We start from the raw sequence: 23,606 nt of genomic DNA on the forward strand, positions 1-23,606 counted from the left end.
TACTGTTGCCAAATTTTAATTGCCACCACACCGCTGACACATGTTCGATTTGGACTTACTAGTGACGTCCCAAAAGTGTTATCAATACGAGTTGGTTTAGCTATTACCGGCATAATAAATATAAATAATGCCGGCATATACCCACTGTATTAAGAAGTTCTTATCAATATGCCTTTGTCGGACTTCTTATTAAGTCGCATTGCGAAATATATATATTTTAGTACAAATCAATATGTGATTAATACCTGGCTGTGTGCAAATATATACATAGCATTGTGTGAGTTTAATATTATTAATAATTTTTGTTTGGTATTTGTTTGACGGAAATTAAAGATTCGCGAAATAGAAATACTCCCCAAACCCGATAGACTACTTTTATCATTATGGCGCATAGTTAGTGATTAGGTAACCTCGCCACCTTTGATTAGACGAATGTCAAAACAACAGCAGGGCATATGAAATTGATAGACGCTACTAACTTGTTTTTGTTGTGCTGTATGAAAAGCACTTGGAAACAAAATTATTTAGTACACAAAGTTTTAGTGAAGCATCGTCGTATTGATTTTTACATATTGACTGTTATTGTTGTAATTAGCTTGGTAGAACTACCAAGTATATTATTTTAATCAGCTGGAGTGACAGCAAAATAGTAATAAAGCCGGTTATATAGAATATGTAGTTTGGGAAAATCTTCAGTGATTCACGTCAAGTGTCAAATGTTTCAAAGGTTTATTATTTACCTTAGTTGTTTGTTCGATTCGTCACGCTGCAAGCTTTTTAAGTTTTGGAAGATATTGAATACGTGGTTGACTAGTGGTCTTTTATATTTCGGGTTTAGAGCACAAAAGTAAATCCCCGCAAAACTAATTCTTCAATCTACTCTTGGAGAAAATAATTCGAGTTGTAAAACTAAATAGAGAAGATACCATCGTCTATAAGAGTGTACAGCTGCTAGCATACGCTATCATTTGCCTGTTGAGGCGATTCGTTCTTCTTTCTTCAGAATGGATAGGAAAGCGAATCCAATGGTCTGATAGTGAACGAGGGCAAGACGAAACATCTCCTGTCATCAAACAAACAGTCGTCGTACACGCAACTTGGCACCCATGTCATTGTTGACAGTCATAACTTCGAAGTTGTAGATAATTTCGTCTAGCTTTGAACCAGTACTAAGAGTAACAATAATGTCAGCCTCGAAATCTAACGCAGAATAACTCTTTCCAACAAGAGCTACTTCAGGACTGAACGGCAGTTGAGAAGTAAAGTCCTCTATCGACGAACAAAGACGAAACTCTACAAGTTACTCAAAATCCCCGTCCTGCTATATGGTGCAGAGGAATGGACAATGACAACAACTGATGAGTCGACGTTACAAGTTTTCGAGAGAAAGGTTCTGAGGAAGATGTTTGGTCTTTTGCGCATACCGCATTCGATGGAACGATGAGCTGTACGAAGAAAGAGTTTCGGGAACAAAGAAAAAATCGTAATACGAAAACGTAAGTGACAAAGGACCTGTGAGCGTAGAGTTGTAACGCAAGTGCTGCCAATTTGTTTGAGCAACGGGTATAGTGTATTCGATACACCACACTCCAAAACATGGTGAATCGGCTGAGATGAATATTTCAAGTTACTGTAAACAACAAAAATAGCGTTCGTATGTCAAAATGCCCTGAGTATGTACAACAACAAAAATCTCAAACTTTACGACAAACTTGTGTGTTGTCAGCTAGCAACACTAGTGTGTCCAAAGCCCGAAATGTAAAAGGCAACCTATGTATAATCATTTACCTACATAAGTTATACTCAAAGGTTTTGCCAATTCATACACTTTACAAGCCAGCAAATAAAACATTAAAAAAGTGCCATAATCTTCAAAATTGTAAGCCTCTGTATTTGTTTACGAAATTGTTATCTTTGCTTTTAAAAATTTCTGTTTTACATTGTTGAAGTGAGTGGCTTATCGCATTGCATTCGCTCTCCTTTTATTTCCGTCTATTAATTTTGATTGATGTTTCGCTTTTTGTGTAGCCTCTGTGTTTTTTGTGATCTCTCTTGGCTCTTTTTTTATTTACTTTTTTTTTATTTTAAGCCCAAGGGAAACACTGGCCGCCCAATTTGGCAAGCATCAACTGCTGTGTAGACTTAAGGTCTGTGCCTGATTGATGTCTTGTTTTTTGTTTTTTTTTTTTGTTGCAAAAATATTTTTATTTGCTGCACATGTTTAATTTTCCGGCTTTTAATTGCGCTTTTTTGTTTTTCTGGGTTTTGGGAAGCCACGCCATACTTAAAAGGCTATCGCAATCAGTGCAAATATTTTTTAAAGAAAAAATGTGAGTGATAAGTGTTGAAATCGATGACGTCTTGGGAGATTTGGGCGTAGAAAATGTGCAATTGTTAATTGACTTAATTAAGCGGTTGTCTGAAAGCCGATGCTAATACTCGATTAAGCTAATTGCATGACAATTTGTTCAAAATCAGCGAATCTTAGCGCATAACAGCGCGAGCTTCTTATAAATAACATACAAAAATAAAAATAAAAATATAGAAAACCTCACACTGTGTCCAATTTTTGTTATTGTTATTATTATTTTTAGCTTGCGCCAATAAATTTAAACGTGCTACAGCATAAACGTTTTATTTGCGCATTATCAATGTCATAAAAGTCTGAAGTAGTTAATAATAGCTTAAGTACATATGGATATATTTGTATATGAAATCTTATAGAGTCATTTACTAGCTCACGCGCCTCTATGCGCTAGACAAGTGTTGACCCAAGCGTTTCCATAACTAAGCTAGCACATAATTTATGCCTTAGACACGAGGTTGCAATATGGCTGGCATAATGTTGCTTAAAGGCAGTGACAGGCAGTGCAAATATTAATTTTGCTGAGATTACACTAGATTAGCTTCATCTTGTGACAATTTATTTTTTTGTTGCTTAGATATTTTAGTTGCATGAGGTTTTGGTAAATTTTTTGGAGTTCTTCTAAACTTCACACTGTGAGCTGTCATGTTATGAAAAGTTCCAAGAAGATCTGATATTTTCGAGCCAAATTTTGTTCAGTGATGAGGGCCATTTTTGGCTTAACGGGCATGAAAACAAGCAAAATTGCTGCATTTCGGACGAAGAGCAAACTGAAGATATTCGAGTGCATGAGCATTTCATCCAACAGAACACTGCGGTGAGCAGATAATTTAACGTTTTAGACCGGTCGTTTGGCCACCAAGATCGTGTGATATCATAAACATCATTTCGAATGATAATAAACATTCTCAATTAAATTTGAAGTTACAGTGTATTTTCTTTAAAAAAAGTTGGGAACCTCGAAATGGATCACCCTCTGTATACGCAATTATTATTCTGTGTATTTAAAAATTGACTTCTTTTTCGCACTTTCGTACGGCCTGTGCAAACATTAACCTTTTGACTGACGCAAGCTTTGTGCTTTCAACATTGATTGGAGGCAATAAATACAAATATTGTAGATTCGAAGCACAAGTGTTTCAGTTTTGCCTTTAAAATTTGTACGCTGATCGAATTGTGTACACACAAATCAATATTTACATAATGTATGAATATGAAATTTAAAAATAGTCGATGTTAATAAGAATTACGTGTCCCAAAATAAGAAGTTTAAGAACGTGACTACGTTTGCTGTGGTTCCATGGGCGCGGAGTGTAAATGAGTAGAGTACAGCTCACGATTTTGTGAGTAAGGAGGACACACCTTTATTTTCATGCTGCTATCAGTTATAATTGTTTTCTTTAAAAGACCGAGAGTTAGAGAGTAGCGAATCGAACACATTATACAAACTGTGGTAGTCTAAACTTATGTGAATCTAGCGAACCATCTGGCAGTTGCTAGTAATTTGGTCTTTGGTCTTTGGTCTTATACATATGGTGAGTTCAAGTGCAGCCAAAGAAAGTATGCCACATGTACAAGCATTACACTATAAAACACAATTTTCGTTTTCGTTATCTACTCAAAAATAGCAATCAGTTTTTAGACTTTTGTAACCTTTTTATAACCGATATATTAACTGATACCATACCAGTTATATTTTAGATATTTTGTCTAATTTTGCTATTATGAATGGCTGAAATGACAAAAACAGGTTTTTTATTATTTTTGAAAACTTAAGACTTGAAATAAATCATATGTAGTTATTTATGGAAATCATAGGACTGGAAACTAAAAACATACTAATATGTTTTTTGTCGCGATAAGTAGTGCTTCTAAACTAAAGAAAAAAGCGTGTTACAAAAGCATAAATGTCAAACGACTTGTTAACGCATAGTTGTTGCACAAGTGCTGCCAATTGATATTAACAACTGGTATAGTATGTTCGATTCACCACTCTCCAACGCTTGGCGAATCGTACACTGCATTTAATATATTGCATTTGTTACATGCAATAAGTTTTTGCGACACGGCATGTGACCCAATATTGCAAATTTTTTTTTGGCAACAATTTACACTATCTCTGCTTTTGTATCTTTTGCAAGTTTCTTGTGCAAAGCGAAAAAATTGCACTTATTTGTGAATTAACGAAATTCTGACAAATACAACATTTTTGGGTGTGCTATCTGCAGGCAGATAATATATGTACGAGTTATATACTATATATATATATATGTATATATAGTAGGAAAAAATAGAAATAAATGTGACATGCTTTTCTAGAAGCAACAAACGCCAATTAGTTTATGCTTAAAATGGTCAAATAAAAGTCCTAATTATTGTTTCGTGCACTTAAACTTATACAGAAATTTATTATATATATAGATGTTGGCAATGTGAGCTACTCGTGGCTGCCGTCTGGCCGACTATATTATCTTTGAAATAAAAAAACTGGACGTACTGCTGATGGATATGCAGCAGATGTATCACATGCATAGAGTATATTCACCGATATGTATGAAAGAAGTGCGCGGAAATTGAACTTATACTTTACTTGCTTATTGGAGGATGAATTTTGAGTTCAAAATACGCTCATGGAAATTATGAGATTACGAAAGGCATTACTTTAAGTATTTGCAATATGCTAAATATATTACATACCAATTCTAAGGTATGCCGGGTCAATATTATAACGAAATACTTCCTTTTTTAAATGCTAACGGGAATTATACTATAAAAAAGCAGTTGAAACTCAGTTTGAGGACTACTGAGGTGCAATACTGAGTCTTGAAGTTTATTACAATTACTATAGTAACACACATTGCACATTTGGGGATGTTTTCTCGAGGAGGCTAAATTTACCGACTGTTGCGCCAAAGATACCTTCCTTGTCCACCCTGGCGTGTAAGTCGCCAAGCACGTTTTTGTTATCGTGGCGGGGCAGTTCTCATAGGTGCGATCCAAGCGTTCATAGAAGACATCTTTGGTCACATTGTCCTTCCCTTCCGTTGAGGTGTGGGCGCAAATCAGCGATATGTTCATGAACTTCGCTTTGATGCGGATTGTGGCTAGACGTTCATGCACCGAGGTGAATGCCAGAACTCGATGACGGAGCCTCTCTCCCACCACGATTCGCACGCCGAATTTGCGTTTCTTTATATGACTACTGTAGTAAATGCCACAAGGATCTACTCGCCTCAGTGAGGTCACCCTTCACTCTAACGAAGACATCAAACAGCTGTGCAGCGGCACCTTCCCAATTAAATGACCGGACATTCCAGTTGCATGCCCTTAAATTGCTACCTTTAATTCGTTTGCTATGGTCGTCATCAAAAGGGGGGTCTCTCATCCGAGGCTAGTTGTAATTTTTCATTGGAGGCGTTTTTTAAGTGGCGGGTCCCAAACCCACCACACAACCCTGTGAAGGGGATGTTTCACCTTCTCACTTTAGCTTGCCTTCAAACGAATGTGCTTTGGCTACCCAGAGGATACTTGGTCTAGAACCGGAAGTAGTGAGAGTCGTTTCTGGCTACTCCCAAGTGAATGGCAATCAGAGAACTTTCCTCACTTTCGGGAACTTCTACACATGACACCATCTTTACGGCCATGCGAAATTATTTTGGGCGCTTTTTTAACGTTTTGGTCGGTAACAACCTCTTAATTATATGGATTTAATTCTAGCAGCGACATCTATGTTTCAGACCGGGAATGATTTACCTGTTGTACAAAAAATTCAAAATTAGCTGAATTAGAACCAAATTGCTTGATAAAAACATACGTTCGAACGAAAAATAATTTGACAGCCTTCATATACAAATATTTGCTTTATCTAAATCCCTGCTCCGTCTGCTGATTCAGTTTGTATGTTACTTGGCCTGTTCATGGCTGTCATCATATATATTATAGATATGAAATAATTGGTTAAAAATACCCAAATCTATTCAACAAATTTTAAATATATACATACATACATACACACATACATATATCAACAAAGATATTGCAAGAAAGGTTGCACCCTCTTTAACTTCTTCCAAAGTCGTCAAGGGTAAATAATTAAAACTTCACTTTACCACGCGTAACGGTTGAGATAAATATTTATACACATGATTACTAAATAAGTATACATATATGTATATGAATTAATAATAAAAAGTAAAGCAGAAAAGTTAAAAATGGCCACAGTTATGTGCTCGAGATAAGGAAAAAAATGATCAACCCTGACGTGTGAAACGACTGACGCTTTTGATAAGTAGCTGTCATAAAGGAAATTTGCGTACGCCGACAGATAGTACACGGTGGCAGCGCACTTTTGAGGTTCGGTATAGTACACTCGTATAAATACTACTCACATATATTTACGTATTTCACTATTTGCTAGAATAGTAAAGCTTGTGTTAACGTGAACTGGGTACATATACACCTACCGTTCCCACGACAGTCGGGTCTACGTAACCGAAACGCACCTGATTTTTTCCGGCTAAAGACTGTCAACTCGGCGTAATACAACAACAATACCTATTTTCCTGTTCTCTCTTTAGTTTATTTATTTTGTTATTTTTTTTTCTCAAAATTTAAGAAAAAATTAATGATTTATGTAGTACCAGCCGCCATAAACTTTTACCAAATAAAATTTGTATTCTTCCTTTGTTCAAAAGCTGCTGCCTGTATGGCTTGCAGGTTCCTCAAAATACAAACAAATTTCAAGTATATGTAAGATCATCGAACCTTCTCGTAAGGTTGATCGACTAATATCAGTTTCGCCTATATGTATCTGCCGAAGCTAAGACTAGCGAGATGTGTCGGAATCAGTTTTGCAAAAACTAGACAATGGAAAAAAAAGTGCCTTTATGCTGCATGCCACCCTCCCCCACAGAACTTAGTCAACTAGGGTCCGAGAAGATTTTTAGCTTTCTAATATAGATGGTGTCCATTAAGAACCCTAACAACTTGAACAACTAGTGTCCGAGAAGAATTTTAGCTTTCCAATGCAGGGAGTCCAAGAAGAACTTTGCTAAGAACAAGTAGTTCAATAGATATCCTGCGTTCAACTCTAGGTTAAAAGGATTTCGCAGTTACACAGGAGTTAAACTGACAGGACCAGCGCTTGCTAAGCGCACGCGAGACCTCTTTGTGAAGAATGCTAGAATGCTATACGTTAAGGGAGATCCAACACGGTCATATTTCGATGATGCTGGTTAGTTCATTAGATCTGCAGTTACCAGCGCTTTCGTTATGACCAGGTACTCAAAGGAGTCTGATGAGGAAGAAGCTTGATGCTATTTCTAGTGAGATCGCATAGTCCTTGACTGGCTTTGAGCGCACAGTTATAAAGCCCGCCTCCCTGAAAGAAGGCGTCTACCGCCACAATCACTTCTGCCTGAAAAGAGTGGTCCGGTAGCATAAAGTAAAGATTGACGGAAAGCAAGTAGTCGTAAAATGCTTTTCATATATGCACATGCATATCGAAGGAACACTGTATTTGTCGTTTTCTTTATTGCTATTGCTGCCTACGGTAGGCCGTCAATTTGAGCTTTGAGCATATCAGTTGGCGCTTAACTGACAATAATGCTTCCGTTCAGCAACACGCCGCGCCAATGTGATACCGCCAACAATAACAACTACGAGAGCAGCAGAAATACATAGAACATAAACCAGCACAGCTGGCATGCTTGTGTGACGTTTGACGAATGTCTGACTTGCTGGCCGATCGTTCGCTTAGATAGACAAGCCGGGCTGGTAAACGCAAATTTGAAGGGTGGTCTGTGAGCGCGAAATATTGGGAAGCACGTTCAATCTGCAGACCCCTCATCAAGAGGGAGAAGTCTTCGCTGGCATTTGTCCTGCCGTATTATTTCTATAAAAATGTATTTATATACGTATGAATGTATAAGCAGCAATAGCAAATCGGCGATATACTCAATATCTAAGCGGCGTAGCTAATGTAAATAATGAGTGAGCGGCATATATTTTAAATAATAAAGCCAAAACAAATAAAAAGTGAGAAATTTTTTTTTATATAAAAATATCAATAATAACAACGCAAACAGCGGCGCGTAATGTGGACTGTGAGTTGCATATGTGCTCGCTCTCTCGACACCTCAACCGAAACAGTAGCCGAGGCAGCCGCGCTAGACGCAACAGCTCACCAGCTCAACAGCAGCAACAACAGCAGAAACATCAGTCAACATCAGCAAAGACATACAGCGTTCAGTATAAATCGTCGAGTATCTGTTCGGCGGGTCCGCAGTAGCGCTGAGTAGCCAGAGATACAAAGTACTTATGCATAACGGTTTGGCGTAGTTGGTTAGAACTTTTCGATTCTTCGAAGTTTGGGGGTTGGCTCGGACCAACGTTCCGTTACGGTAGCGCGTTGTGCACTCGGTGCTTGCGACGGCGGTAGACTTGGAATTCTCAGTTGAAAACGGTTGCGTCTGAAGCGCTGGTGGATGTGATACAACGGAAAATTTAAAAAAATCGAAATTTAGTGGCAAAAAAAGGTATAAGCGTGTTTAAGAGTTGAAGAAAAAAAGTTTTGTGCTTTGAAAAATATTATTTTCAAATAAAACCTGCAATAGCACGCAAAATATGTAAAAAGTGTGTTTGGAAGTGTGTGCGCTGTAAGCCATAATGGTGAAAATTCAAAATAAAGCAACTGAAATTAATTTGTTAGCGGAAAATCAGCCAAAGCAAAGCGAAAAACAATTTTGTAGTACGCGCTTTACGTTTCGTGCGCTTTCAAAATGGCAAGCGCTACATAAATACATACATACAACACTAACAGTATATGCAAATGCCAGACATCACAACAACAACACAAAATTTAGCATTCGTTTTGTAGCATTGCGGTCAATAAACAATTTCAATTTGTTTGTTTTGACGTTTTTCCTATTTCACTTTTTATATTTATTGTTTTTGTTTTACTTTTCACCTCACTCATATGCAATTGGCTAGTGACAGCGTGTATCGCTTGGATGTTGTGGGAAATTACGCAGAAAGTAGCCAAGTGAATGGCGCACGCGGTGCGCGTATCTTCGGCGCATATGCATATGAAATTCCTCTCCACCCGCATACACACACATGCACAGGTGCGTGCAGCGGTGCATTTGTGTAGGTGTGGGTGGCATTGCGTGTGTGTGCGTAGCAGCAAATTATGCATATTGCCGCGATTTGTGTCAGCAACATTTGAGCAAATGCAGCAACATTTGCTTGGCATTGATAACCGACTGCAAATGAGCTGAAAAAAGCTGAAAATAATGTTTGAAGAACGACGGAAATATTTGTGGAAATTTGTGTACGAAAAGCGTTTACAAACGAAGAAAATAATAATAAATATTTAAAAAAATGAAATAAAGTAGAGAATGGTTAAATTAGAAAAAATATAATAATAATAATAAATAAATAGATATAAATAGAAAACTGTTGATAATAAAATTGAAAATTGTGCCTTAGCAGGAGAAAAGTGGATTTTTGTTCATATATTTAAGAGTAAACAAGATAAAATATTTTCTCAAAAATGTGAAAAAGTAAAAAAAAAATCATATAGTTCGTGTAAAAAAAATAAAATAAAATATAAATAAAAAAATTAATAAAACTAAAATGCAATAAATTAAAAATAATAAATTAAAATAAAATAAAGGAAAATAAAATGAAATAAAATAACATATAATAAAGTAAATTAAAATACTAATAGAAAAAACATAAAATGAAACTCAAACTTAACTCCTACTTAAAATCGAATAAAAAAATATTGCTACAAAATTTTCTAAAATAAAAAATATTTCTTTTCTTTTTTAAAAATAAAAGAAAAATAAGAATAAAAAAAATTGAAACCAAAAAAAATATTAAATAAGAAAATATAATAATAGGTAAGAATAAATAAAATAAAATAAAGTAAAACAACATAAAATATAAATTTAAAAAGTAATGCGTTACATAATATAATAATTAATAAAAAAATAAAATAAATAAGTTAAAGGTGAAATAAAATTAAGTATAATAAAGTAAATTAAAATTATAGAACAGAAAACATAAAATGAAAGTTAAGATTAAAGAAAATAATAATAAAAATATCTGTACAAATTTTATAAAAATAAAGAAAACGTGTTTTTTGTATCTATTTTTTAATATAAAATTTTTTTATATAAACATTTTTTTAATATAAAAAATAAAAAAAAATTCAAAGAATCAAAAAATAATGTGTTTAATAATATAAAACAAAAATATAAAAAAATAAATTGAATTAAATAAAAAGAAAATTAATTATTTTACTAATTCAAAATATAAAGTACAAGTCCAAACTTAAAATATGAAGAAAAATGATGCCCAAATATTGATAAAATTTTTCTAAAAATAAAGAATAATATTATTTGTGTGTTTGTAATAGAAAAATAAGGTAAATAATTTAATAATAAGTTAAAAAAATAAAATGAATTTAAAAGAATTAAATAAATTAAAATGAAATGAAAAAAATCAGACTAAAAAATAACATAATATAAAAAACTAAATTAAATAAAACTACATATAATTCAAATTAAATTAAAAATAATGCATTTAAATAATATAAAATAAAAAAAAAATGATTAAAAAATGAAATATATGAAATCAAAAAAAAAAAATAAAATAATGAAAGCAAGAAAATAAATAAAATATTGCTAAAAATTTTCTAAAATGTGAAAATTATGTTTTTGTTTTTAAAATAAGAAAAAAATAATAAACAAAAAAAATGAAAAAAAAAAATAAAAAATAAGAATAAAATGAAACCAAAATAAGAATAAAATAAAAAATAATAAATAAAAGAACCTAAACCAAAAAAAAACAATATAAAATAAAAATTAAAAAATGCACCCAAATATTGATATACATTTTCTGAAAATTATGAGAAAAAACCCATTTCCTCTATACGAACTTAAGAATGTTAATATTTATTTAAAAAAAAAGTATTAAAAAAGATATTTTATTTTTTTTTATTTCCGTCACAATATTTCACGAAAAAAATACCAGTTTTAAATACCCGCACGTAACGGTAATTCAAATATATTTTTCCAACAGATCCTTTTTATAATCTTGTATATAAAAAAAATAATCAAACAATACGGCAATAAAACAATACAACAAACCGACAAACACAATTCGTTAGTGCAATGATGGTAAAATGTTTGGCCTGAAAATGTGTGTTACAACTAACGAAGGCTATAAACATAACAACAATGCTATTTACATAAAATACCGTGTACCGAAGCGTGTTGCTGCCGAGAAGTTGCATAAGACGAACAACAACAACCGCAGAGGCAAACAAATAAGTGAAATCAATTGTGAAAATAGCCATAAATTCAATAAAATCAACACCAGCAACAACAATTACAATAACAAATGTCAGTGCAAGATTGTTGCTGAAATAAATAACAGCGACAACAACAAAAGTGCGAGCTGGAGCATAGGCTGCGACAGCAAAGTGCATTGCAAATGCAACGGCCATAACAACAACGCCAACAACAATAAAACATATCAACATAACAGTTGTGGCAGCGATTTGGCCTTCACCGGCGATAAGTGTTATGCTTGCAACGGTGGAATGCTGGCGGCATTCAGTGCATAAACGACAACAACTTCTACATAAATATATTTATGTACATAAGTTTACATAGTTATGTGTGTATTTCCAATAAATAACCTAATTGAAAAAATTTAAAAATAAAATAAAATAGTTTCGAAAAAACATTTTCGCAATACGAATTATTACGAAAACAAAAATTATAACAACAACAACAAAGTGGAAAATATGCAAAACGACCGATCACAAATCAAGCAAACATGTGTGATATACATATGTACATATATGAATATATGTGAATTAGTAGTGCAAGCAATGATTATATAACATCGTATATATGTACATATATTCAACTTTACATATTTATACATCAGTGTATACTGTACATAACAGTTACGTCAATAGCTGAATTCACCTAGAAACAGCGCAACATCGCATTTGGCAGCAAAGACAGCAAAGAAATCAGCATTATTGGCCGCAGAGGGGCGTGGAAGGTGTACGCAAGGAGTAAAAGCCAACAACGTGAAATAGTCAGTATTCCAAAGTGTCCGAAATACATAACGTGCGCGTGTGTATTTGTGCATGCGTTGCAGTGCATTTCTTTGATCAAACCCCCAAAAGCCTTTGTGCGCCATTATACATACATACATATATACAAATAGTTATATATATACATAAGAAAGATATTTTTATGTGCTTCTTCGGTACAACATTTGCATACAAAATGCCGGAGATTAAACGCAATTTGAGTCGCCTCTCAATGCTGATGTTTCGGCCGACGCATTCCAGTGAGCCTGGCTGGCGTGCGGAGCTGCTAAGGTACATACACACAAATACAAATACATACTTACACACTTAAGTAATATACCAATTATATAATTAATGTAGTTTTTATTTTCAATTTCAATGTTTTCTGTGCTTAAAAATAGCCAATTTGTGATTATACTTAATTATATGTATTGTATGTATATTAGGGTGGCTCAAAAAGCCAAATATTTTTTTTTCTTCGTGCTCTGGAGAATAAGTTCTTAGACCCCTCTAAACAGGGTTTTCAAAGTATGAGCTCTTAATTGTAACTGGATGGCCCACCGCCTCTTTCGAAACATGTATGTCCGGGTCAAATTTGATCAGATGGTTAGTAATTGGATTTCCTATAAAATCACGCATGTGGGATATGTTCAACGTATCATTCTCAGCAACTTTACCTAAAATCGCCTTAGACCCAGAAATTTTTAATTCGAAATTTAAATAATCTTAATGATCGATTGCATGTGAGATATGTGATATAGTTGTCCGACCCGACTGATCAAAAACTAAAAAAATGAAAAATATGTTATAATCTCTGAAAAACTTCGACTTAAAAATCGCTGGCTCGAAACCGGTTTTAGACTCATAGTCTTTTAGGCGAAGTTGCTTCGAATTCGGATATCTCAAAAGCTGACGAAAAAATATCCTTAAAAACTTCGACTTAAAAATCGCTGGCTCGAAACCGGTTTTAGACCCATAGTCTCTAAGACAAAGTTGTTCCGAATGATCCGTTGAAGATTTTTCGAATACGCGATTTTAAGGGCAAAATCAAATCAAATTTAACCCGGACTGGCAGCTCAATAATGTAAATTTTCTACAATATACATGCATACTTTCTTTCGGAAGTTGATAAACATTTTTTTCGTGTCTTTGTATATATTTTACATAAAATGTATAAAGTACATATAATCTGATGATAATTGCTGGGCTTCGAATTCGTGAGAGTGAGCTGAGTATGGCGCTTGTGTTGAAAGGGGGATTTTTTGCCCTTTAGCCCCGTTCTTTCACACTCTCTTATACAGACGAGTACATATTTAAACTATTTGCTAGATTCTCTTTGTCAAAAGCGCCATATTGTTCCTTTTTTTTATAAATGACGTGAACAAAAGCGTCATCAGTAACTTTTTTATACTCAAATATATAGTTATATATAATATGTTCGGTATATAGGCACTTTGATAAAATAAATATTTATTTGTATTTATTAAATTTTCATTTGCTGATCGCTTCAAAACATCTGAGCAAAGTCAAACGCTTTAGCCTTGCAGCGAACGTTCTAAAGCAAAAGAATGAGAGGAAATGCAAACAGAAAGATAAAACCATTAAGAGTAAATTGGAATGAAAAGCAAAATGAATAATTAAACAAATATTAAAAAAATATAAGGGCACAGCAAAAGAAATAAATAAAAATAAAGTGGAAATATGGTGAAGTAAGATAAGAAATTTAAAAAAAAAATTTTGGTTAGCTGTTTTTTGGCCTTTAAAATATGATTTTTAAATGTTTGCAAATATACAGCTGTATTAGTGGCAACCTTCTAACAATCGTTTACTTCTAGAAATATTGAAAAAAGACTGCTCTCCGCAGCATAAACATGTAAAGAAAGACTTTATCTTGATTTTGATCGGTCAGTTTATATGACAGCTACATACAATAGCAGTTCGATCTGAATAATTTGTTGGAAAATTGTCTTTGCAAATCATCTATGCCAAGTGCATGAAAATATCTTGTCAAATAAAAACAAATACTTTTCAAAAAATATTTTCATGTCTACTCGGCATAAATGTAGCTGAATTTCATCTGTATATCCATGATGTTGAAACCACATCATTATTATACAATATCGGCAAAAACACTTGCTTCATTTTCCAAAAACTGTGGTCTAAGTATGCTTCCAGCCAAAATCCACACCGAACTGTGGCAGGTTCTGGATGCATGTGGGTTCTCAGATTTTGGCCATCAAATATGCTTCATCACTTAAAAAGATTTTTGATCAGCATCCCATCTAATAATATATTTGAAATAATAATAATAATTCAGACACGTTGTGCTATCGTTTTTTTGTTTTTAATACATAAATAAACGGATGTAAATATAACTTGCTAAGGTATAAGAAATTACAAATGAAAGAAACTAATAAAATTAAAAATCCTCTTGTATGGAAAAGCCATTCAAAGGCCTTGATGAACTAGTTCAGTGTTTACTAAAATTTAACTAGTAGGTAATACGAGATCCTGGCTACCAAAAATATATTACTATTAAACAGTTTTCATTGTAAAAAGTTGTAATTTATTATCAAACTCGTTCAAGCGGTATTTCCAAAGCTCTATCTAAAATCTATAACCCATGATATTTTGCAAAAAATTGTGTAAACATTATAATCCGTACCCACCTACTTTTCCGCTAATTCTTAGTAAAACCAAATATTTTGAAAACATTTACGTTTACTTTAATGAAAATTACAAATATTTCAACAACAAAATTTATGAATACAATGTGCTCTAGTAACCTTGTGACTTAAAAAACTTTCGTATTTCATGTGCCACGCCTTCAACTCTTAAAAATGGTAATCTTGAAACAACAATAACCAAACTAAATTATGTAAAACAATCATTGTTCAAAAAAGGTTGCAATATCATAACAATGAATCCTTTTTAAACACAGCCTACTAAAAATAGATCTAGAATTTGAAGGAAATTTATACCTGCCTACTGGGGTACCTGCTTTGTGCTAGATCTTTTCATTGTCAGCAAACAGCTGTGAGAAGTGTGTTGGGCTGCCTACTTTTTAGGATATAAATTAAAGCAATTTCCGCAAAGTGTCGCATTCGCAAAACAACCGCGTCTCTAAGCACACAAGTGAGCAACTTAAAGAAGAATCAACAACGAACTCGTCCGTGGTTAAACAAATTTCGAGCTTAAACTAATTACTCATAACAACTCAATAAAAATGACTGAAGTCGCAACAAACGCCATTAACAAAGCTGGTGTTGCCATATTACCACCTCAACCGTACGAAGTTACTCCACCGAATCCTGGCGAACCTTCGGCATTGCAGAGACTTGCCGCATTGTCCGCTGCTGCAGTGGCTCATGATAGAGAAAACGACAGAGAATCGGACTCCGAATCCGATTCTGCTTATTGTGACAGTGACAGTGACGGCAACTCAGACACAGACACCGACATCGACTACTCCGATTTCGTAACCTTCAGCCTACCGTTTCGGGCGCGTTGTTCAACGCTACCAACCGCACTCGAAGGACGGAAACTAGCTGAAGTGGCCAAATCAGCTGTAAGAAAGATGTGTTCACGACGTAAGCAGAATCGATCAATATGCAATTGACGGATAGAGGACGTATTTCAAATTAAGCAGGAAACTATTTATATTTTTTAATTAACTAATTAATTAGTTATAAGTCAAATTCATAGAACTTTCATGAGCAGTCAATAAATATCATTAGTAGAATCAATAAACTTTTGAAATTAGAATATTTTTTTTTTTAATAAAAAAGTATTAATAATACTTTGTTGCAGTTTCTTAATCACATAGTTTTGTAAGTACTGATTGAGGTTTCTTTCTTTCTCTCTGTGTTTTGAACTTCGTTGCATACTTAACATACTACCTTACTCAGCGTAAAAAAATACGAAATTGTATTCACGTCATCAGTTTGTATCTAAAAATGCTCTGCTGTCTTTTAAAGCTCTTTCATACACATATCTCTAATTTTATAATTGAATTTTTGATTTTGAGCATTTTGCCAATTAGCTGTAGTGTCATTAAGTCATTAAGCTGTGGAATAATAAACAAAATTGACTGATATAAAATGTGCGTTTGTGGAATTCAAATCATGTATATGTGTGTGTAACGATAAATAGTATGAAAACGATGCCTTATCGTGGTGCAAAAACCAAAAGTTGTCGGTACATAATTTCCGCCTCTTTTTCGGAATAGCTTCGCACAACGACGCATACACTCAAATATTATTCCTTGTTGACAGTTTGGCCAGTCAGAAGGAATTCGGAGTGTACCACGCGGCGATAATCGAAGAAAACTGTCAACATAACTTTGATTTCTCACCTGCTTTGACGAGGTTTTTTCGGCTTCGGTTTTGCCACGATATTTGGCATACACTCAAATATTATTCCTTGTTGACAGTTTGGCCAGTCAGAAGGAATTCGGAGTATACTACGCCGCGATAATCGAAGAAAACTGTCAACATAACTTTGATTTCTCACCTGCTTTGACGCGTTTTGTTTGGCTTCGGTTTTGCCACGATATTCGGCCGATCCGAGACGTAAGCATAGATCCAAGACTCATCGCCAGTAATAATACGTTTTATGACATCCTGATAATCACTGAAAAAAATTTCGAAATTTACATTAAAAAGTTTTACTTTCTTTGCCCACAGTATATCTATATATTATGTAACTATTTTCGTTATAATAATCCATCTATATATATGTACGATTATATATATTATTCACATTAAATTTTGTAAAGGGCGTTCATTTTAACTTCCATTTACTTAGCATGTAAATCAGTTTTAATTGTTGCTTTCTCACTGAAAGAGCAGTAAGTGACACGTGACAACAGCCGCTGAAAACTGCCTTCCGATGAAGTTGTCATATTTATATAATTACAACTGGCGCAAATAGCTGTTAATTGTATTGTCTAAAAGTGCTGTACTTTGTAAGCCGGATCTAATTATTTCAATTGTTGATATATTTTGTATGTAGTTGACTACGATTTAATTTTTTTAACGAAATTAAAATTTTATTTTTTTTATTGCAACAACTATTTGAATTGATGAACGTTTGTTCGCTTTGAATCGAATAACTATCATGAATTACTCACGAATATATGATTAAATGTCATTAAACTTTGTGCCGCTAACTGAATGTGAATTCATTAAATAATTTTGTGAAAAAAGTGTAGTGATTTTTATGATAATTTTATAAAGTGGAAAATGTTTATCGTTAATGGCGAACAAACAAGTCGCTATTGTATGGATAGATGAAAGATTGAATAATCAAAAACGTTAATTTCGGCTACAGCGGAGCTATTAGGCCCTTCACAGGTCATTTTTTATATCATAAAGTAGTTCAAAAGAATCTTTATCTTGTTTTTGATTGAACAGTGTCCGATCCAAAAAAATTGTTTGAAGGTTACACCATTGCCTTAGGTAGAATTCAATAATCCGTCAACGGTGACAAAAATGAGCTAAAATTAGAAATTTGTTCTATTCATAAAAAGTGGTATTTGCAACAACTCAAATATTAAGCTTAACGGGTGAGTAGAAAAAAGTGGCGAATCGAACATGCACATAAATTCCAAAGGCTTGGCTTATTCATTGATGACGTGCCACTTTGACGCTAGAAAATGCGCTATGACGTGTATTAATCACTAATTGCCTAGTAGAAAACAACAAATTAAGCAGACTTAACAACATTATAGATATGTATATAAAATATTATATGAAAGCATATTTAGCATGTGCACGAGTGTGCATATGTTTACGATATCAGAGCTAAAACTGAGAGCGATTGACGTCAGCGGCTGCAAATAGCCAACATATACGCAGATGCAGGCCTAGATTCTATACTGTACATGCAAACATATATATAAATGTATTTATCTAACGCCTAGAATGCATTCTCGCAAATGCAGCTCAACTTTAATGTATTTTAACGTCAACTGAGTTGACAACAACGGTAGCAAATGCATTTATAAAATTATCTGTATAGTGACTGTGGTGTGAATGCATTCGGGGGGTGTCTGCATGCTATGGCCTGCTCCAATATACTATATGTATGTATTTTTATAGAAATAAATATGCATAAAAATGCTTATTTCCATCACAAATGTTAAATCGCATTGCCTCAGCCGCATATATGCTGCGCATAGCAACTGAGGCGCAAAATATGTGCATAAACATTTATTTTAATCCATATATGTATGTATGTATGCGTGTTAGCAATAAATTACCAAATATATGGTATGCATTATAGCTTATTGTGAATTTGCAGCCACGGAGTCAATCAAATTGGTTCACATAATGTACTATATTGAATCACAAGTATTTAAAATAGGTTTAAATGTAATTTTTTTACATTACATAAATATTTGATATTAAAATAATTTTAATTTCTTTAGGAGGCTAATGAAAAAAATTATATAAAAAAATTGTTATATGTAAAAAAATTTGTTAAGGAGAGTTTTTGTAGAGATCTATTCGTTTTTTTATTCACCCTAATTCAAAAGTATATATATATCGTAAATAACGTTACTATTCATAAGTTTACAGGCAAAGGAAAAACGATATACCAAAACTATTTATTTTGAAAAAAAAAAAATATTTTTTTTGGTTATAAATTGGTTATATATTGGTTATATGTTGGTTATATACTGGTTATATCTGACAGCGGAAGGTGAAAATTTTATTCTATACACATGTAATAAGATGTAGTGAATCGTAAGTAATAAACAATTCAATTTCGATTTTTGTAATAATACGTTGTTTTGCAATTTAAGTGACAATATAAGTTGCATACTGTTTACATTCAACATTCATTACATACCTTGCCATCTATGCCTCCTAACCATTTACGTTTGTTTATCTTAATCCACATCGTTGGCCATAAATAATTACGGGTTTTTTGTTTATTTTGTTGCAACATAAAAAATAGAGAAAAAGTCAATATACTTATAATAAAGATCATATTGCTGAGTAACTGTGCTGCCGCCGTTTCATGGTAACTCGAAATCGCTTTCATTTTCTTTTATTTTTCTGTTTCCTGTGTATTTTCTCGAGAACAGGTGGAAGTAAACATCTTCTATTGTGACATTGAATTTTGGACTTCAAAAAATAAAAGAGTTATGCGCCTAATTGTAGACAACGTTCTATAAGTTTACTAAAAAGTTTACTAAAAAGTTTTTTGTCTGCATTTAGACTTAACTGCTCATAAAAATCGATACTTAATGAAAGACCTAGTGAAACAGCACACAAATTAAAATAAAATGTATAATTTATTTGAAATACAAAAAAAAAAATATTTAAAATAAAAAAAGTTGAAAAAATATCTAATCAATTCTCTAAAGTAAGCTTAAGTCAACAAACATGTGTATCAAGTATGCAGAATTCGTTACCCCTCTGACCTTGTATGTCTGTATGTATGCATGTATTTATCAACAAATTAAATGCGGTACAACAACCCTTTAGGTAGCCTCTTTTTCATTTTCGTTGTCGTTTTTGTTTTCACCTTTTTCTCCCTTGCTTAACACATAACACAGCTGTGGGCATGTCTTTTCCGTATGCTTTTGATGTCTGTCAGCTTTTATAATAACATATTTTCGTTTTGTCCTACATGCTGGCGCACATACTTATTGTACAATAATATTGCTTGCCTATTTAATTTATAAATAGGTTTTGGTTGTCTTTTGCGTTCTTTTTTTTTGCTTAGCTATCATAGCCTGTACAGATATTTATGTATGATTTGCTAGCAGCACGTTTCGTTGGCGTGCTTCACCCTAAATGCGCATAATTCTTGTTTTCCCTTATAGCTTTGAACTGATTTGTGAAGCTTATAAATGTATGTACATATATACTTACTAATAATTAGGTATCAAATTTATGTACTATGTATGTGTATGTATATATGCTAAGCGTAATATCTATATAATATTATACATATGTGTCATACGCTGATAAGTGTGCACTGCACTTTATTGTTTTGTTGCGAAAATTATAAAACCCATTCAAAATTATATACATATATTTAATAAATAGAGGGAATATGCCCGAAATTTACATGTCTACTAAATATAGTAATATAATCAGTAGTATAATTAAGGAAGCTCGCCTGCCTGAAGTTTTTGATAACTACACATTTATTTTATTATTATTATTTATTTATTTATATATTTTTTTTTGTATTTTTTTGGTGTTTTTTTACAATCGCAATGTTATCAGTAGATCTGTAGTTGCCGACGGCTTAACATTGCGAAGTTAGTCTGGCATATAATATTATCATTTATTATACTCATTAGCATAATTCAGCTGTCGTTGCTCTAATTACTACATTTCGACACCTAAAATGAAAAATAACGTAACATCACTTTCCACAAGTTTACAGGTGAAGGAAGACGACGTAATAGAAACTACTCATATTGAAAAAAATTTGGCTTTTGGCTATAAAATGGTTATATAGTGGTTATATATTGGTTAAAATTTGAAATAACGTAACACCACTTTTCATAAGTTTACGGACAAAAGAAAACGTTATAATAGAAACCACTCATAGAAAAAAAATTCGACTTTTAGTTATGAAATGGTTATATAGTCGTTAAGTATTGGTTATATATTGGTTAAATCTGACAGCGGAAGCTGAAAATTTTATGCTTCGTATATGTAATATGATCTAGTGAATCATAAGCAACAGAAAACTCAATTTCGATTTTTTGATGATACGTTGTTTTGCATTTTAGGTGACGATTTATTGTTGTTGTATTTAGCTTTATTTATCGTTTAATTTGCTTTGTGACTCATGCATATCGTAAAGCCTTCGGTGTTTTGTAAACCTAAAAAAATGACGCTGCTCTTATCAGTGAGCAACTAGGTGAGCGGTAAATATCAGCTGTTTATAGAAAGCTCGGTATGAATGCACCTTCTTTAATATTTGGTAATTATTTATTTTTAGCGTGTTTGCAATTATTCACTTTTATCACGCTGATAAATCAAAGTATGCGCTAATGGTCTGGATTTTCTTCAGAATAAGAGATTTTTGAATTTTTTTAAATATTTTTTATCTTACTATTATTGGCTTTGAGAGCTCAAAAAAGTTACAACGAAGCAATTACATTATTAAAGTAGTTACTAACGAGCACTTTCATATTGTATTTAGAAATAATATTATTTTAAAGTAATTATTTCTATTTTATTAACAAAATATACTTTAAAACTTTTATTTATTTAAAATAACAATAACTATTTTTTTAATTAACTACTAACCCAAAAACTTACACTCTCGTGCTACTTAACTGCCCATCTATGCAACTACAATCATATCTATATAAGTGCATATGTCATTGGTGCTATTTTTAAGCATCAACGTTTCCAAATTTAGCAACAAACGTGTGTTAGCACCAAATTAAGAGCATTCGAAGTGTTACCAAGTATTCGCTGGTTAAAAAAAGGAACCGGTAGCAAAACAATGCCAAAATAAAAAATAAACAAACGACTGTCTCGTTAATGACGAAGCATTGCGTGAGTCACGTTCCACTAATTCACTAGCTATCATGAAGCAAGAAATAATTTGAATGCCCATATGTTGTATTATGTGTATATGGCGGTATGTGTATATGGCTTTTAACACCTAGCACACTCCTACGCGCTAATAAACTAATTAGCGGCAAATGGACAGTGGCACTCGGATAAAGAAGTTATAATTCACATGTAAATGAACGAAGCTTTGGTCAAGAAAAAAGAAAAAAGAAAAAACAAACAATAACAATACTGACAAGCAAACATTTGTCTTTGTTATTGTCACGCAGTGCTTTCTTGTTAAATTTAAGAGGCGCACCTAGCGTAAAGTTAAAAAAAAATAAATCTGTTTCTTTCAATTTTCGTTAGATTATGCCTTAAGATATAACATACTAAGATTGTGTATCGCTATTTCAAATAGTTTTTGAGTTACAGCATTTTAAAATTTAGCCGCTCAGATTAATCAGCACCATCAACTTATCTTTGAGTGCGTTTTCTCTCAAAAATACCGTTAACATTTTGTCAATTTTTTGATTTTTGGGACGGAAGTCATTGTACGAGACAATATCTATTTAGTTTAAAGTTTTTTCAGGTTGCGTCCGCGGAGAAGGCTTTAGTCACTGTGGCAGTGAAGATCGAAAAATATTACATTTTTACTTCAAAAACATTAAGGTCCTCATGTTGTCTATCTATCCACGAATGTATGTTCGGAATCAGGGCGCAATGCTGGCTAATACTTCAGCATCGTCCCATGGTATGGTTTGGAAGTACTTACCACAGCCTCTATTTGCCATCATTTTAGATAAAGCATTATATATTTTATTTGCTGTCACATTTTCCAAATCCTCGTTAAATTCTAGGCTTGAGTCCAATATTACATCGATGTACTTGACTTCAGCTATCGCATTCTCCTATGCTGAGTGACATTTTTTCTCCAAATTTCCTGGAGCTTATGGGAAAGACAACTGTTTTCTGCTCAACTCTAGACTTAACAAACCATCGTTGCCGTGCCTTTATGTAATTATTTTTTATTCGAATGACATCTTGGCATTTTGTCACCGTTAGCTTTTTTATGCTGTCATATTTTTGTTTGCTATAAGCTAAATAATTTCTTGCGTAAAAGCAAAGTGGTTTCAAGTATATAATAACGTGATATTATAATTTGTTCATTTATTTATATTTTTTCGCAAAACTGTAACTCTAATCTTATACCTCTCCTTGCTTAGATTTGTAATAAATTTGCATCAAAATTAGCTTTAAAAACTTTACAGATTAAGATAAGCGTTAGTTTTCTAAACAATTTTTTTTTATAATATATAATACAAATGACGCAATATTTTCTATTTATTTTGTAATGAGCTCATGCTATTGCCGAATTTCCATGAAAATATATAAATTAGTTTATAAGAGCTCAGACTTCTACAAACAAGTTCTAAAGCCTTTGATTTAAGGTATGCATATTCCGTTCAAGTTTTTAGGCCATAGGAAGTGCTGGATTTGCAAATGCGTTGCTTTACCGTTATGTTTGAAGAATTAGATAACAGTTTGGACGGCTGGATTAAAGAAAAAAATTTATAATAAAAACAAG

The 23,606-nt window shown here is 33.0% G+C and overlaps 1 protein-coding gene across 6 annotated transcripts in view; it reads left to right on the forward strand.

Annotated features, from left to right (window-relative positions):
• The window catches only part of LOC105231501 (G protein-activated inward rectifier potassium channel 3), an 82,903-nt gene that overhangs the window by 44,856 nt on the left and 14,441 nt on the right, over positions 1-23,606 (forward strand). The window contains exons 1-2 of one of the 6 annotated variants that reach the window (XM_049447561.1): positions 8,320-8,901; positions 11,453-12,773. The exons of the other annotated variants lie outside the window; for them this stretch is intronic. Of the exons in view, the coding sequence (XP_049303518.1) occupies positions 12,646-12,773 (128 nt within the window). The 5' untranslated portion in view covers positions 8,320-8,901; positions 11,453-12,645. Of the gene's footprint in view, positions 1-8,319; positions 8,902-11,452; positions 12,774-23,606 lie in introns of those variants that run through there. 6 annotated transcript variants of the gene reach the window in all.

Source organism: Bactrocera dorsalis, chromosome 2, assembly GCF_023373825.1.
Source record: "Bactrocera dorsalis isolate Fly_Bdor chromosome 2, ASM2337382v1, whole genome shotgun sequence".
Taxonomy (NCBI): domain Eukaryota; kingdom Metazoa; phylum Arthropoda; class Insecta; order Diptera; family Tephritidae; genus Bactrocera; species Bactrocera dorsalis.